The sequence below is a fragment of the Taudactylus pleione genome, unplaced genomic scaffold, assembly GCF_031769625.1.
Source record: "Taudactylus pleione unplaced genomic scaffold, aTauple2 ptg000726l, whole genome shotgun sequence".
Lineage (NCBI taxonomy): Eukaryota > Metazoa > Chordata > Amphibia > Anura > Myobatrachidae > Taudactylus > Taudactylus pleione.
In genome coordinates this window covers 8794349-8813029 of record NW_028285128.1, presented here as the reverse complement: position 1 = coordinate 8813029, position 18681 = coordinate 8794349, and the positions used below count along the sequence as shown (strand labels likewise).

The 18681-nt window shown below is 44.8% G+C and overlaps 1 protein-coding gene across 1 annotated transcript in view; it reads left to right on the top strand.

Annotated features, from left to right (window-relative positions):
• Positions 1–18681, top strand: part of ENTHD1 (ENTH domain containing 1) — a 71740-nt gene that overhangs the window by 4813 nt on the left and 48246 nt on the right. The window contains exons 2-3 of the mRNA XM_088456927.1: positions 1013–1159; positions 8581–8699. Of these exons, the coding sequence (XP_088313053.1) occupies positions 1013–1159; positions 8581–8699 (266 nt within the window). The remainder of the gene's footprint in view (positions 1–1012; positions 1160–8580; positions 8700–18681) is intronic.

The following is an 18681-nucleotide window of genomic DNA, read 5'->3' as shown; positions in this document are numbered from 1 at the left end:
GGCTTTTGACCAATTTGTAAATAAATTAATTTGTGTGGATAATGCTTCACTATATACATTACCTTTTTTATAATCTTTTTGAAGAATAAATCCAGTTTTTATGGACCATTTTTTAATCCTAAAGGCTCTCTTATGTGTATTTTATATGCAATTTTAAAATGATATTTCTCCAGAAAGCAGGGGACACCATTAGGTGGGGATCTCCCAAATTTCTATAACAATAAGTTGTTTCTCCACCTCTACCAATCTTATTGTAAAACCACAATATAATTTTATAATGTCTTTTTGGGAAACCTCCTTACTCAATAATGAGTTATTTGTAGATACGGGAATGTCCATTTCATGTAGGTATCATCATTCCAAGTGGTTTTATCAAAAATACATTTAATACCACAGTGTCCTGGAGATTAACTCCTCGGGAGATATTTACTTCAGTGCAGGTTTTTAGAAGTGGAGTTGTTGCCCATAGCAACCAATCAGATTTTAGCTATTATCTTCTAGAAGGTGCTAGATAAATGATAAGCAGAATCTGATTGGTTGCTATGGGCTACATCTCCACTTCTAAATATCTGCACTTTAGTAAATATACCCATTAGAATGGACACACAATAAATCCAATTTTATTTCATTAATCAAATAATAATCTAATTCAATGGCATAAAATGCAAAAATAGAAATAGATGACATATAAAAAAATAGTATAAATGTATATATGAAAACAATGGGAACAGGCATAAAAATAAATCATAAAATAATAAAGTCTTACTAATGTTGTAGTTGCAACGCATTTCGCAGACGGTCTGCTTCCTCAGGGTATCTCCCAAATGGTAAGTGTCTGAAATATTGAACTCCTCTCCTGCTAAAATGAAATATTTAAAGTGGAAACACATGGACAAAATCTGTTATAAAGAGCTGCCCAAGCAGGTAACAATATGTATCAATATGTATATAAAGTACAGTGTGTATATATATATATATATATATATATATATTTATATATATTTCTCTACAGGAATATATGTGCGGCAAAAGTCTAGAAAAATGATTGAACTGTTGATGGATGCAGAAAAACTGAAATTAGAACGTGATAGAGCTCGTAATCTGAAAAAGCAAATGTTCCTTTCTACGTTACAGACTATCTACAAGGCCCGTCCTGCAGGTAATGTACTAGCCTTCTCTGTTCAGTACTCATTATTTATCAATGTAACACAAAATTTGTGTGTGGGATCCTTGTGTGGAGATGTATCCAACATCATGTTGTGGGTCACTGCTCTCCTCACTCTTTTCACAAGTGTTTCTTCACTGCAGTATGAAAAGCTTCTGGACAGAGGAAACAAATTACATTTGTCATAATACAGTAAACATTCGGGGAACCCAGTTATCCTCCATCTAACCAAAGAAAATTTGTGAAATCTGCTCGAACACATATGACCTCTTTGATGGGTAGTTAATAAAGAAAGAATGCATGCTGTAGTTATTTATTAACTAATGTAGTAGACATGGTATGTGGTATCCATGCGATATATTGCCATTCTTCTGCGCGATACAGTTGATGCTCCAGTAGCTTCTGGCATCCTTGGTATCTTCACAATGGTTGCTCTCCACCAGGGGGCATTTATAACTGTACTCGCTCAGCTTCTGTAATTGTACCTCATACATACTACACTTTATTCTTTTTTACATTTTTTTATTTTTTAGTGCGCTTTCACTTAAGACCAGGTGCTGCTAATGTTACCCTCCTCCGTTTTCCCTTTTCTTTTTTCCCCTCGCTCCTCTCCCTCTTCATTCGTATTTTTGTCTTCTTTTCTTTGACTAACCTATGGCTAATTTGCTAGGAGACCCCTTTCTCACATCTTACATCCTGTATTTGTATGGAAAATTGTTGGACAGCTCTATTTTTGCACACAGGGCTCGATTCAGGCCCGCTCGCTAGGAAGCGTTCGCACGCAGCCAGCCGATTGTTTGCATTCTGTGCATGCGTATGCATCGCGATGCACGTGCACGAACCAGTGCGAGCAATCGGGAAACGTCTGCTCGCCGCCCATAGACAGCCCTGCAGAATGAGTGACAGGAGAAGCCGTTTGTGGGTGGTGACAGGGGCTGGTCACTATAAACGGAGGAGTGGAGGTGCGAACGCAGGTGTGCCTGAGCATCTTAATGCCGTTTCAGAGGTGTGCATAATTAAGACGCAGCGTCATAGTACACGTCACTTGGTTGTATTTCACACTGAAGTACTCGCAGTGCTTGTGGTAGGGTATGGTCTGCCACAAGCGCTGTGTTCCCTTCCGATGGTACCTGATGTACCGATGGTTGCATACACTTCCTGGAGATGACGTGCGCAAGTGGGCATCTTAGGACAGGCCGGTGGGCATCTGCATACATAATGCAATCGCATACTAAGACATAGTGGGTGTGCTAATGCCTTGCCGTGCGATCGCTTGCAATGCCGAAATTTGCATACGCATCTAGCGTGCAAACGCATCTAGTGAGCGGGTCTGAATCAAGCCCACAGACTCAAGGGATATCACCCTAGTTACTGTTACCTTTATTTTTCTCATTGTCCCCATCTGATGTTACCTGTGAGCTCATATGGATGATTTTGCAATATTTTACCCTTCGGAGAGAGGATAGACAAATTCTGGACTTGTTGTTTATTCTTTCTGTATTGTGCAATTATCTGCTGGTACAGTATCTCTGTATTATTATAGTTGTTGCTAATAAAGAAAAGTAATAAAAAACATTTATACAGTCATACAAAATAATAAGAGATCCATTGGTTTATTGCCTCTTAACCTTAACCAACCTTCGTAACTTAACTTACTTAAACTAAAAACTAACGACACAGACACCAAACAGCTTGGCTGAAAGGTCACAGCTTTTTATTAATTAATTAATTAATTAGCCTAACCAGGGTGGCAAAGAGAAGCTGCAAGTTCAGTTCTAGCTTTCAAAATGACATGACTCAGGGGACGACTAAAACGTCCCCCCTCTAGACGCACTTACGATGTCAGGGTCTCGCTTCTCTCCTGGGCCAATTCCGAAACACTTCTGTACAAAAGCGCCTGGGTCCCCTCGCGCTGAGAAGGATAAATTCACCACGTACATCGAGGGCAAGCACCCTCACAACGCTTTTCTTGCGCCACATAAAGCCACTGAGCTGCATCGTACTCCCGCCTGCTGCGCCTCCCCTAATTTGGGAAAGAAAAGTTAGTGCACAACAATCAAAAAGATAAGGGTGGGATGGTGGGTTTCAAGAATCCAGCAAAAAAAGGCAGAACCTATGTCACAACCTTCCTTAAATACTAAAACACACAGACCACACCTACCAAACCAATTGGTCCAAACAAACCACCTGACCCACTGCCATCAACTAATTAATCTGACAATAAGGTTGTCATAACTACCCATCAGCAAAAAAACAGTCTATCTTATTTATTCTCAAGCTTAGACAGCTTTCGCCTGCTATGAAAATATTTATTCCCTTCAAGATCCAATTAAGATTGTATGCACGTAATTGTTCTACAAATTATAGAGACATACAGTGCATCCAGAAAGTGTAATGACAATGTGTAAAAACATTTTTGAGATTTTTGCAAATTCAATAAAAAAAAAAAACTAAGAAATCACATGTATTCACAGCATTTGCCATGAAGCTCAAAATTGAGCTGAGGTGCATCCTGTTTCCACTGATCAACCTTGAGATGTTCCTACAGCTTAATTTGAGTCTACCTGTGATAAATTCAGTTGTTTGGACATGATTTTGAAAGGCATACACCAGTCTATATAAGGTCCCACACTTGACAGTGCATGGCAGAGCACAAACCAAGCATGAAGTCCAAGGAATTGTCTGTAGACCTCTGAGACAGGTTTGTCACGAGGCACAAATCTGGGGAAGGGTACAGAAATATATCCACTGCTTTGAAGGTCCCAATGAGCACAGTGGCCTCCATCATCCGTAAATGGAAGAAGTTCGAAACCACCGGGACTCTTCCTAGAGTTGGCCGGCCATCTAAACTGAGTGATCATGGGAGAAGAGCCCTAGTCAGGGAGGTGACCAAGAACCCTGATGGTCATTCTGTCAGAGCTACAGCATTTCTCCGGGGAGGGAGGAGAACCTTCCAGAAGGACAACCATCTCTGCAGCAATACACCAATCAGGCCTGTATGGTAGAGTGGCCATACGGAAGCCACTCCTTAGTAAAAAGCACATGGCAGCCCGCCTGGAGTTTGCCAAAATGCGCCTGAAGGACTCTCAGACCATGAGAGACAAAGATTGAACTCTTTGGTGTGAATGCCAGGCTTTATGTTTGGAGGAAACCAGGCACCGCTCATCACCAGGCCAATACCATCCCTACAGTGAAGCATGGTGGTAGCAGCATCATGCTGTGGGGATGTTTTTCAGCAGTAGGAACTTTGAGACTAGTCAGGACAGAGGGAAAGATGAATGCAGCAATGTATAGAGACATCCTGGTTGAAAACCTGCTCCAGAGCACTCTTGACCTCAGACTGGAGCAATGGTTCATCTTTCAGCAGGACAACGACCCTAAGCACACAGCCAAGATATGAAAGGAGTGGCTTCAGGACAACTCTGTGACTGTCCTTGAGTGGCCCAGCCAGAGCCCAGACTTGAATCCGATTGAACATCTCTGGAGAGATCTGAAAATGGCTGTGCACCGACGCTTCCCATCCAACCTGATGGAGCTTGAGAGGTGCTGCAAAGAGGAATGGGCAAAACTGCCCAAAGATAGCTGTGCCAAGCTTGTGGCACTGTATGTAATAAGTATTGTAAATAATGAAAGTTTAATAGTCCACATTTTGTTTGCAGCCAAATTCCCCTAGTGCTTCGGCCCATGTGCTGACTGACTCACTAGATGCTTGTTGGTTATTTGTTATTTGTTATCCTCCAGCTTTAGTGGTAACCAGCCTGTCAAAATCACTGGTACTAGTTTTTCATTTAGGAGGGAAGACTATTTCTTTACATACATTATAAACACTAAAAATACTCCAGTCATCATTATCAAGTTGGGGTTACTTTCAGGTTGCATTTTTGAATATTATAATACATAGCTGCATTTCAAAATCCATTAAGTTACAGTATGCTTTTGTGTCATTATATGCTTGTGACTACCCAGTTAGACATTTCTGTAGAACAGGGATGGGGAACTTCAGGCCCGGGGGCTGTATAAGGCCCTCGGAATCATTTGGTCTGGCCATCTGAGCATTTTTCTGCTAACCTCATCTGGCTAGCAGGGTGTCTAGAATGGAATGAAAGTTGTTGCTAATATTGAGCTGAGAATATTCATACTCCTCATAAGGGCAGATTCTGTTTGGTAGAGGCTCAGTGGTTTTCCTGTGGCAATCTCTCCATGGTTCTCTGGTCACTGTAAAGGGGTTGAAGTGGAATCGGTATGTTATACCGCCGGACATCAGCCCGGCGGATGAAATACCGAAGCCGTTAGGCCGCCATATGGAGATTCCGACAGGGTAAGTATAAAGGGTATCCCTAACCCTCTCCCCCCCCCTTAATCATAACCCTCCCTTAGTGGTGCCTAACCCTAACCTCCCGCCTAGTGCCTAGCCATAACCTCCCCCCAGGGGTGCCTAAACCTAACTCCCCCTCCCGGGACCCTAAACCTAACCCTCCCCGGGGGGTGCCTAACCCTAATCTCCCCCCCGATGATGCCTGACCCTAACCCTCCCTTCCCAGGGGCGTCTTATGACACGGCTGGCCAGCCACTGGAGCATTAGTAGACTCCGGGCACTAGAGTGTGCCCGTAGTCTACTGCGCATGCGCAGAACACCGGCAAAATGGCCACCGCGGCCATTTTCCGGTGTTCTGAGCAGCGCTGACACCCGACGCGGGACCACGGACAGGTGAGTTTAAACTAATATGGGAGCAGGGTATACGGTGCCCCCCTGGACCGCACATACTGCACCCATTATAGATACGCCACTGCCCCTTCCCCTAGCCTAACCCTAACCCTCTCGGGGGACTTCATAACCCTAAGTCCCCCCGGGAGACTCTAAACCTAACCATTAGCGTGGGGCTAATGATAGGAATCGGTATTTAGATGTCTGTCATTAGTCCTATGCTGGGATTTCACAGTCGGGAAGCCTGCGGTTGGCATTTCGACCACCCGCTTCCTGACTACATAACGTCGGAGTAGCTGATTTTGGGGCAAACCCACCAGACATGATTGGAAATGCTCATTTGGCTGGATTATCACCAGCATTGTTTAGTGTTGATGAAAACATTGTGAAGTTGCTCCGGGAATAGATATCATAAGTAGAAGATTTTATAAGTGCTTTATCTTGTAGCAATATTAATTCAACTTTTAAAGACTGCAGTACCTAATTACAGGTTTCTTCTATGAGGGGGAATCTTATGTCTGTTTCCAAGCAAGTTCTTGGAATCTAACAGCCTGATTCACTACGGATCGCAACTACGATTGCAATAGTGATTACGCAGACTGACTGCAAAAGTATGCTAATCCATTGCGATCGCTATGCCATCGCAGCACGACATAAAGACGCCCACTTTACCTTACACACATCCGTAATCCTTAGCAAGACTGCGAAACCATCGGTAATATCGAGCATCATCGCAGCCTCAGGCACACTTGCACAAGCTCTGACCTTAATGAGTTATTGCTGACTTCATCGCACACTACACTAGTGGGTAATTTATGCACTCCCCTGTAACAGCGTTTTAACACAGTAGCACGCCTGCGTTTCCCAACCACCCCCCCGTCACCACCCACAGACGGCACTTCCTGTCAATCACTCTGAAATGGGTCTGCGTAGTCACTGTGATCGCAGTGGCCAGTTCGCGCACGAGCACTGCGGTACACATGCATGCGCAGAACACAACAATTGACCAATTGCGTGCATAATCGCTGTTGCGATCAGTAGTGGATCAGGCCCTAAATCCATTATCAGTGGAACGATAATTGCATAATGGAATAGGGATATAGAGCCTCTGTAATTAGGATTATAGATACGTGTTTGCTCCAGTTGGGAGAGTTTTCCTGAAGTGAGGTTTAGACAAAGTGGCAAATTTTGAGATGTTGGTAAAACTTGTTATTAGGTAAATGTCTCTTTTCCTGTATTGCTGCAAACGGTAATAGGGCAAAGTTATTATTTGATGATATCCGGTTACGACCTGTAAACTTTCCAAGTGACTGATTTGTTGTCAATGTGTCCTTGTGGGTTGGTCTGACATGCATAAACTCCTATTTATGCAGGGGGAGATCTACTAAGCCTTGGAGAGAGATAAAGTGGAGAGAGATAAAGTACCAACCAATCAGCTCCTAAATGCCATTTAACAGCCTGCGTTTGAAAAATGACAGTTAGGAGCTGATTGGTTGGTACTTTATCTCTCTCCAAGGCTTAGTACATTTATACCACAGTTCCAAGTGGACAAGAGCAGAGTTACAGTTGGGACATATGTGTAACACAGAGACCAGTCTATATTGCTTTTTAAGGAATAAATACCAAGAAATTCTCACCAACCAGCTAAGTCACCAAGTCAACCAAATGTTTTATGTTTATTTTAGTATGCTGGGCTAAGGTGTGACATTGTAATATCTGAAAAAATTGCATTTGACACATCATTCCCTTCACAGAAGATCTGGCCAAAGTAATTTTCTTTAAAAAGTTTTTTTATCTATAGTTTTACATGAACTTGTTACATGCTGCTTGGAGTGTGTTACTGGAACTTGCACATATACTGGCTTGGTTTGCAACAGCTACAGGACTCTAGGGAGGACTTTCGTAATTAATATGTTTAACTTACCTGCCCAAGCTATATAGTTTTCTCAGTGTCTCTGCCTTATGGGCACATGAGTGGACGATCCTGTGCTGGCTGAGTGGGGATGCAGTTATGGCGGTTGGGATGCCTGTGCTCAGAATACCGGCGCTGAAATCCCGACAGCAGTCGGAATCCCAGGGTCACAATCTCGACTGGCGGCATCTCGACAGTATGCTTTAAGGTTAGGGATTAGGGTTATGCACGAGGGGGTGGGTTAGGCTGCAGGGGGAGGGTTAGGGTTAGACTACGGGAAAGGTGGGTTAGTGTAAGAGGGAGGGTTAGGCTACTTACATTTAGGTGTCAGGATTCTGACTATCGGGGTGCAGCTGTCGGCTTCCTTTTTCACCTGCCGGGATCCCGTACCCAACCCGGCTGAGTGGGGTCTGTGAAGTCCAGAGCGACCTAATGCATTGCTTCACAGTATGTGCTGTCTTCAGTCATAGGAGGTTTTGGTCGCATTGTTCACAAAGTCGGGTAATGGATAGCCGGCAAGGACCAGCGATGCGCGCGCACGCTGGGTCCTTTCCGTCCCCGACTGTCTACTGAACATGCCCGTTAACCTGACGACGCTCGTCAGGTTCGGCATGCTCAGAGATAGGAGGTCGGGCTCCTTCACTGAATGACGTTCAGTGCGGGCACCGCACCTCGGCAACCTGAAGGTCTGAACGCTAGACTTTCATGTCGCCTAATGGATAGGCACCTTTAGAATTTGTAGGGTAAGCAATTATCTAAATTGACAATAAGCAGACACTTATATGCTTTCTTTTTCAGCAGTTACCTCAGTTGTTTCACTTATAGAGGCAAAACAAGTACCGAAAGTCGAGGTGAATGCTGCAGCTACTAAGCCACAACATATTCCAGTGATAATGAATATTAAAGAACCTGTACAGGTAATCCAAAACATGCAGTTACTACAAAATCTCTGATTAATGTTCTGCAATGGACATTGTAACTCAAATATATGAGATTTACTTGTCACAATAACATCTAACATCAATATTCATATGAGTTCCTTGTTTCTCACATACATATGATCCTCATCAATATTCACAGACCTTCTAAGGCAGTTGAGTGCTAGATCTGCTGAATTTACTGCTACACCGTGAGTGTCAATCTGATATATTTCAGGTGTTTTATGGTCAAGCTGAAACTATTTATGATTGCATGGTGATTGTAAACTGTACAACTGCATGCTTACTTACTTTTACACATCAACTATTGAGTTGGAACAAATCACCATCTCTTCATTGGATGTCACAGTTCTCTCAAACCAGAATAATTAGAGAATAGGATGCAAATAAATGGAACATTTATAAGAAATCCTTAAAAACTCAATTTAGCTAATACAGATGTGTCCTTGCTCATCTAGCCTCCATACGCCATGCAGTGTGATATGCCTGGCTTGAGTGAGCTGCCAGGTCCTGTGCAAGCGTTGGGCGTCACTAGGCAATGTGGTCACGATGCGATATCGTGTCTGATTTCCCCTTGAACTCTCCCCTGCAGCTCCCCGGCAGTCGTGGGAACGATTTGGTGTTAAAATGTGACAAACTATCTACAGTATCGTGCCTCCTAACTATTCCAGTGCATCGTGACTGTGATTGTCCGATCTTGCCTGCAGCAGGAAAGATCTGAAGATGCGATGTACGACCAGCGGGTACGTGCATCGGCATCGTGATCGTGAGTGGACATATTTTACACAATCTGTTGTCCCGATGCATCGGAATCGGGCTGATTGTGTAAAATATTGCCTAGTGTGTGGGCACCTGTTGCAATGCGATGCGACTAGGATGCACTAGGAGACTGTGCTGATTATTTTGATATGTGACACTTCCATATCTGTGTGCGACTGAGACTGTAGATGGAACTTGGCGTAGAAAAAAGCTGCACCTGCTGCATTGTACAGTATCACTTCGCAATGCTGATTGAGAGACTCATCAGTGCCGTCAGGGCCGGCTCCAGGGGTCGGAGCACCCTGTGCTGGCTCTCTACAGTGCGCTCCAACATCGCGTGCGACCGAAAATGGGGGCGTGGCCTAATTACCATAGGTCATGCCCCCTATGTGACATGCAGGCACGCCTCCAAATTACGTAAGGCTGGGGGGAGTCTCACTAGCTGGGCTTCCCCAGCCCTCCCCCGTCACTGAATGGATGCTGCGCGCATGCGCACAGCATCCATTCAGACTCCGGGGTCCCCAACCTCCCGATTTGACCACCTCCGGGCCACTTCGGCCCACGGGTGGAACAGCGGGACAGTACTGTAAGGATTCTAGATTCTAACCTCTATACACTCCTTCCTATACCTTCTAATATCCTTCCTATAAACCTCTAAGGATGACGCTATTTTGCGTACGCAGTCATACAGTAAATAAAGACTCCAGACCTTGAACCTGTGGTTCCAAAGCACAAAGTATTATTCAAGTAAAAGTACAGTCAGTTACACGCTATAGTAATAATAATAATTATAATTATACAGACCCAAGTACAGTTATACATACGCAAGCGCTCTGGACCAGATCCCGGCATCAGTAAGTTAACCCTTCATCAATCAGCAATCAGCAAGAAGACTAGAAACCCAGGGTCAGAGCACACATATTTATACCCCCCAGAAATAGACAACACAATAGAGGAGTTTGTTGCTGATTCCATTGGTTCCCAGTGTGGGTGCATTTGTTACAGGGCATTTAACAGGTTGGTTCAAATGGACACAGAACAGCTTCTTACAGCTTGTTGCCTCCTCTATTTCCCCTACATGCACAAAAATACATTTTGGTTCTTTATGTCTTTACGGTTCATAAGTTGCGAACGCATGTTCCGATCTTCACACTGTTGATACCGGAAAGCTGTGGATAAAGTGCTGATCAGTATAATATCAAACACTGCTTACTTATCACGTATTAAACCTTAGATACCAAAATAGTCTTTATTTCACAGCATTTGTAATAAATGAATAAAACTTGGATCTTTTACTTTATAGCTATGGAACCTTTTGTGTAAGTGTGCATTATATAAGTATTAGGGATATGGGAAAAGACGCTAATTAGGTTTATCTGATTTGGGGCAGATGTGCACGCATGCAGCTAATAAACAGCATTCGCATGCAGGATATTGTACATTCGCTACTGAGTGTCATGTTAGCAGCTCAACTATGCGTAATGTGCGGTGTTTATGCATGAGATTCTATACATACATATATATATATATATATATGTGTGTATATATTAGGGGTGAGCGGGTTCTGATTTCAGAAATCCGAACCCCCCCGAGCCCCCCCGATCCGAGGCCGATCCGAGTCAGGCTCGACTTTTCCCGCCTGACTCGGATCTGAAATCGAGGCAAAACGTCATCATCCCGCCTTCCGGGTCTCGCGGGTTTTGGATCCTATATAAGGTACCCGCGTCGGCGCCATTTTCTCACTCGGCTGTGGACAGTGAAGAGGGAGGGTGGGAGTTGGGGCTGGCTGGGCTGTGTAGTGTAGTGTAGTGTAGTGCAGAGTAGTGTTGTGCTGTGCTGTGCTGCGCTGTGCTGCTGTTGTCCATAGGGGCTGTGTCCACTACTTCAAAGTCCATAGGGGCTGACTGTGTTGTGCTGTGCTGTTGTTAACAGGGGCTGTGTCCACTACTTCAAAGTCCATAGGGGCTGGCTGGACTGTGTTGTGCAGTCAGTTGTCCACAGGGGCTGTGTCCACTCCAAAGTCCTGAGCAGTGTCCCAGTCCTAAAGGGGTGCTGTAGTGTTGTCCAGGGGGTGCTCTGTCCGTCAGGGGTGCTCCCCCCAAGTGCTAAAGAAAATAATATTTTTTCTGTGTTTGTGAATTGTGTGCGCAGTAGCCGCACGTGCATCAACAAAGTAGTGCCAAGCGTGCGCCTGTGTCATAAGTAAAGGGCCGGCGGGCTTGACCGTTAAAGGGTGCTGTAACCCCCAAAGTACACTCCAAACCAAATAACAAAATATTTTTTCTGTGTTTGTGAATTGTGTGCGCAGTAGCCGCACGTGCATCAACAAAGTAGTGCCAAGCGTGCGCCTGTGTCATAAGTAAAGGGCCGGCTGGCTTGACCGTTAAAGGGTGCTGTAACCCCCAAAGTACACTCCAAACCAAATAACAAAATATTTTTTCTGTGTTTGTGAATTGTGTGCGCAGTAGCCGCACGTGCATCAACAAAGTAGTGCCAAGCGTGCGCCTGTGTCATAAGTAAAGGGCCGGCTGGCTTGACCATTAAAGGGTGCTGTAACCCCCAAAGTACACTCCAGTCCAAACCAAAAAAAATAATATTTTCTGTGTTTGTGAATTGTGTGCGCAGAAGCCGCACGTGCATCAACAAAGTAGTGCCAAGCGTGCGCCTGTGTCATAAGTAAAGGGCCGGTTGCTTGACCGTTAAAGGGTGCTGTAACCCCCAAAGTACACTCCAGTCCAAACCAAAAAAAAATATATTTTCTGTGTTTGTGAATTGTGTGCGCAGTAGCCGCACGTGCACCAACAAAGTAGTGCCAAGCGTGCGCCTGTGTCATAAGTAAAGGGCCAGCTGGCTTGACCGTTAAAGGGTGCTGTAACCCCCAAAGTACACTCCAAACCAAATAACAAAATATTTTTTCTGTGTTTGTGAATTGTGTGCGCAGTAGTCGCACGTGCATCAACAAAGTAGTGCCAAGCGTGCGCCTGTGTCATAAGTAAAGGGCCGGCTGGCTTGACCGTTAAAGGGTGCTGTAACCCCCAAAGTACACTCCAAACCAAATAACAAAATATTTTTTCTGTGTTTGTGAATTGTGTGCGCAGTAGCCGCACGTGCATCAACAAAGTAGTGCCAAGCGTGCGCCTGTGTCATAAGTAAAGGGCCAGCTGGCTTGACCGTTACAGGGTGCTGTAACCCCGAAAGTACACTCCAGTCCAAACCAAATAACAAAATATTTTTTCTGTGTTTGTGAATTGTGTGCGCAGTAGCCGCACGTGCATCAACAAAGTAGTGCCAAGCGTGCGCCTGTGTCATAAGTAAAGGGCCGGCTGGCTTGACCGTTAAAGGGTGCTGTAACCCCCAAAGTACACTCCAAACCAAATAACAAAATATTTTTTCTGTGTTTGTGAATTGTGTGCGCAGTAGCCGCACGTGCATCAACAAAGTAGTGCCAAGCGTGCGCCTGTGTCATAAGTAAAGGGCCAGCTGGCTTGACCATTACAGGGTGCTGTAACCCCGAAAGTACACTCCAGTCCAAACCAGATAACAAAATATTTTTTCTGTGTTTGTGAATTGTGTGCACAGTAGCCGCACGTGCATCAACAAAGTAGTGCCAAGCGTGAGCCTGTGTCATAAGTAAAGGGCCGGCTGGCTTGACCGTTAAAGGGTGCTGGAGCCCCCAAAGTACACTCCAGTCCAAACAAAAAAAAAAAATATTTTCTGTGTTTGTGAATTGTGTGCGCAGTAGCCGCACGTGCATCAACAAAGGAGCAGCGCCAAGCGTGCGCCTGTGTCCCATAAGTAAAGAGCCGGCTGGCTCATTTCTTAAAGGGTGGTGTAACCCACAAAGTGCACTACTCTCCAGCAAAAATAAAAAAATATTTTCTGTGTTTAGCCGCACGTATATATCAAATCGATATAACATAAATGGAGGACCAAACTTTCTCCGATAAAAATAAAATAGAGAAAGATCAAGAACCACTTCCTCCTAGTGCTGAAGCTGCTGCCACTAGTCATGACATAGACGATAACATGCCACCAACGTCGTCTGCCAAGGCCGATGCCCAATGTCATAGTAGAGGGCACATACAATCCCAAATGACAAAGTTCAGGAAAATGACCTTGAAAAAAACATTTAAATCATCTGAAGAGAAACGTAAACTTGCCAATATGCCATTTACGACACGGAGTGGCAAGGAACGGCTAAGGTCGATCCCTAGTATGTTCATGACTAGTGGTTCAGCTTCACATGACGATGGAAGCCCTCCTCCCACTAAAAAAATCAAAAGAGTTAAGCTGGCAAAAGCACAGCGAAGAACTGTGCTTTCTAAGAAGATATCACAAATCTCCAAGGAGAGTCCAAGTGTGGTGGTGGTTGCGATGCCTGACCTTCCCAGCACTGGACGGGAAGAGGTGGCTCTTTCCACCATTTGCACACCCCCTGCAAGTGCTGAAAGGAGCACCCACAGTCCACTTGCTGATATGCAAATTGAAGATGTCACTGTTGAAGTACAACAGGATGAGGATACTGGTGTAGCTGGCGCTGAGGAGGAAGTTGGCGAGGAGGATTCTGATGGTGATGTGGTTTGTTTAATTCAGGCTCCGGGGGAGACAGTTGTTGTCCGTGGGATGAAAAAGCCCATCACGGTCATGCCTGGGAAGAAGACCAAACATTCCACCTCTTTGGTCTGGCAATATTTCTATCCAAATCCGGACAACAACTGTCTTGCCATATGTACCATATGTAAATGTGGAATAAGTAGGGGTAGGGACGTTAACCACCTAGGAACATCCTCCCTTATACGGCACCTGCAGCGTGTTCATAATAAGTTACTGTCAAGTTCAGAAACTTTGGCTAAGACCATAAGCAGTCCAGGGACACCTAAATCCCGTTGTCCAGTTGTATCCAAGCGCCTGCAAACCACACCATCAACTCCCTCCTCGTCAATTTCCTCCTTAGTCAGGATCGGAAGTAGTCCTGCAGGCCATGTCACTGGCATGACTGACTCTCCTATCCGGGATTCCTCCGGAGGATCCTGCATTGCTACGCCTCCTGCTGCCGCTGCTGCTGTTGCTGCTGCTGGGAGTTGTTCATCATCCCAGAGAGGAAGTAGGAACACCACTACTTTTACTAAACAATTGACCCTCCAACAGTCCTTAGCGAGGAGGATGAAGTACGACAGCAGTCATCCTGAAGCAAAACGTATAACTGAGGCCTTGACTGCTATGTTGGTGTTAGACGTGCATCCGGTATCCGCCATTAGTGCAGTGGGAATTAGACAATTGATGGAGGTAGTGTGCCCCCGGTTCCAAATCCCGTCTAGATTCCACTTCACTAGGCAGGCGATACCGAGACTGTACAGAAACGTCAGAAAAAGTGTCCTCAGTGTCCTGAAAAATGCCGTTGCACCCAATGTCCACTTAACCACGGATATGTGGACAAGTGGAACAGGGCAGCCAAGGACTATATGACTGTGACAGCCCACTGGGTAGATGTATCACCTTACGCAGCAACAGCAGCAGCGTCACCAGTAGCAGCATCTCAGAAACGCCAGCTCGTTCCAAGGCAGGCTACGCTGTGTATCACCGGTTTCAGTAAGAGGCACACCGCCGACAACCTCTTAGAGAAACTGAGGGAAATCATCGCCCAGTGGCTTACCCCACTTAGACTCTCCTGGGGATTTGTGATATCTGACAACGCCACCAATATTGTGCGGGCATTACATCTGGGCAAATTCCAGCACGTCCCATGTTTTGCTCACACAATAAACTTGGTGGTGCAGAATTTTCTGAAAAGCGACAGGGGCGTGCAGGAGACGCTTTGGGTGGGCCAAAAAATTTCTGGCCACTTTCGCCATTCAGCGACTGCGTGCCGAAGACTGGAGCGCCAGCAAACACTCTTGAACTTGCCCCGCCATCACCTGAAGCAAGAGGTTGTGACGCGGTGGAACTCAACCCTCTATATGCTTCAGAGGATGGAGGAGCAGCAAAAGGCCATACAAGCCTATACATCCACCTATGACATAGGCAAAGGAGGGGGTATGCACCTGACTCAAGCGCAGTGGAGAATGATTTCCGTGTTGTGCAAGGTTCTCCAGCCCTTTGAACTTGCCACACGTGAAGTCAGTTCAGACACTGCCAGCTTGAGTCAGGTCATTCCCCTCATCAGGCTTTTGCAGAAGCAGCTGGAGAAAGTGAAGGAGGAGCTAAGACTGAGCGATTCCGCTCGGCATGTGGGACTTGTGGATGAAGCCCTTCATTCGCTTTGCCAGGATTCCAGGGTGGTCAATCTGTTGAAATCAGACCACTACATTTTGGCCACCGTGCTCGATCCTAGGTTTAAAGCCTATGTGGTGTCTCTCTTTCCGGCCGACACAAGCCTGCAGAGGTGCAAAGACCTGCTGGTGAAAACACTGTCAGCTGAAGCAGAACCTGACACGTCAACAGCTCCTTCTTCATTTTCTCCCGCAACTGGGGCTGCCAGGAAAAAACTTAGGTATCCTAAGCAACCCGCTGGCGGTGATGCAGGGCAGGCAGGACCAAGTTTGGACATCTGGTCCTGACTAAAGGACCTGGCAACAATTTCTGACATGTCTACTGTCACTGCATATGATACTGTCACCATTGACAGAATGGTGGAGAATTACATCGGTGACAGCATCCAAGTAGGCATGTCAGACAGTCCATACCTGTACTGGCAGGAAAAAGAGGCAATTTGGAGGCCCCTGTACAAACTGGCTCTATTTTACCTGAGTTGCCCCCCCTCCAGTGTGTACTCCGAAAGAGTGTTTAGTGCAGCCGGGAACCTTGTCAGCGAAAGGCGTAGGAGGTTGCTTCCACAGAATGTGGAGAAGATGATGTTCATCAAAATGAATTATCAGCTCTTCCAGGGAGACCAGCCTCCAGAACGTACAGAGGGACCTGTGGTGGTGGATTCCAGTGGGGACGAGTTAATACTCTGTGAGGATGAGGATGTACACAACACGGTGAGGAATCGGTGGATGAGGAGGATGAGGACGACATCTTGCCTCTGTAGAGCCAGTTTGTGCAGGGCCAGATTAATTGCAGCTTGTTTTGTGGGGGCCCAAACGAACCAATCATTTCAGCCACAGTCGTGTGGCAGACCCTGGCGCTGAAATGATTGCTTTGTTAAAGTGTGCATGTCCTGTTTATACAACATAAGGGTGGGTGGGAGGGCCCAAGGACAATTCCATCTTGCACCTCTTTTTTTTCTTTGCATTATGTACAGTTTGGGGCCTAGTTTTCCAAACTGCCATCCTGTCTGCCACTGCAGTGTCACTCCTAGATGGGCCACGTGTTTGTGCCGCCCACTCGTGTCGCTTAGCATAGTAATCCAGCTACCTCGGTGCAACCTTTTGGACATAAAAACACTATTGTGAGGTGTGAGGTGTTCAGAATAGACTGGAAATTAGTGGAAATTAAGGTTATTGAGGTTAATAATAGCATAGGAGCAGAAAAAACAACACATTCTGTGATTTTAGCTGTTTTTATGCTTTTTAAAAAAAAAATACAGATCCAAAACACAAAACCCAGAACCCAAAACACGGAAGGGTGATTTTGGCAAACCAATCCAGATCCAAAACACGAAGAAAGATCCAGATCCAAAACCAAAACACAAAACACGAAAAGTGGCCGGTGCACACCCCTAATATATATATATATATATATATACACACACATACACACACATATCTCATTCCTTACTTACAGTTTCAAACTGCAATGCAAATGTTTTACCCCCAGCTGTGAAGCCGACCCATTCTGTCTGGGTGTGGGACTAAAACCTGTTTAGGATTCAGACAAATTCAATTGTGTAGATCAATGTCTGGGTTATATTACAATTGCCACAACTATACTTGTCTACATACAGGGATTCCCAATTTGTATGTAAAACACACACAGTATTCTGGTGTATTGTCTATTCTATTTACTTTTCTCAGGGGCTGTATTTCTAGTTGTTTTTGGTAGATTATTAAAAACATTGCCATCTGTACTTAGCTTGTGAGTTGTAACTTAAAATGGTGCTGGTCGCAAAATGGCGTCTTGCAGATTCTTGTTTCTAAAATGTATAGCTGCCATTCGCAAGATGGCGTCACGCACGCTAACTTTTATGCTGATTCCGTCTCAGCCACTAATCCAGCTTCGACAACTGTCCCTCTGAAATTGGGATGTTGGGGAGGGGTGCGCCCTGTATGGGTGGCGCCCCTGTTCGAACGCACTGTTCGAACAACCCTAGAGCCGGCCCTGAGTACAGTCTCCTGGTGCATTCTAGTCACATCGCATTGTGACATAGATGCTTTTGCGGTGAAAAATAGATGCAAAAAGTCGCCTGGCACTAGTAGCTCCTCGCGGGACCAAGTGCAACGAGAGTGGCTGTTTGGCGCAACTGCAGCAAAGACGAGTGAGGACACATCTGTATATTTATTTGCATTATCATTTTCAATTAAATAACATTTTAGTTTTTCTCCTGATACTAATAAATGTACTGCTTAAATAATCAAAAGAGAGAGTTGGCATGTTTGTATTACATTTATCAATCTTGTGTTTGAAACCTTTTATTACATTGCTTTGAAAAAATACGCCTAAAAATGCACGTATATGTTGTAGGACTGCCAACAGTAATAAATACAGTCACCATTATTAAAAAAAAACTGGAATTGTACCCTCCCGAGTCCCTACCCAAATCCTGAACCAGCACTAGGTAGACTATGGATGATGATCATGAGATCTTCCTTCTATAGTGAAAACCAGCCCTTCTAAGGGGGTGTGTGTGAAAAAAAGTAAACCCTGTCCCTTCAGAAGCTTCTAGCTCAAGTGCAATAAGTACTTTGGGGTAAATTTACTAAAGTGAGAGTTTTTAAAATTGGAGAAGTTGCCCATAGCAACCAATCAGATTCTAGCTATTATCTTCTAGAAGGTTCTAGTTAAATGTTAAGTAGAATCTGATGGGCAACATCTCCACTTCTAAAAAATCTCACTTTAGTAAATTTACCCCTTTGACTCTTCCTGACCCTTCCCTATTACACCATAATGAAAAGCAGTCTATAAGATACCAAAAACAGTAAAAAAGACATGTACACATTTTTAAATAGAGTGAACAAAACTCTCCACAAAACCCTCACCATTGATAAATAAAAAAAATATTTTCTTTATCGATCCATTATAATTAAAACAGAACAGGAAAAGT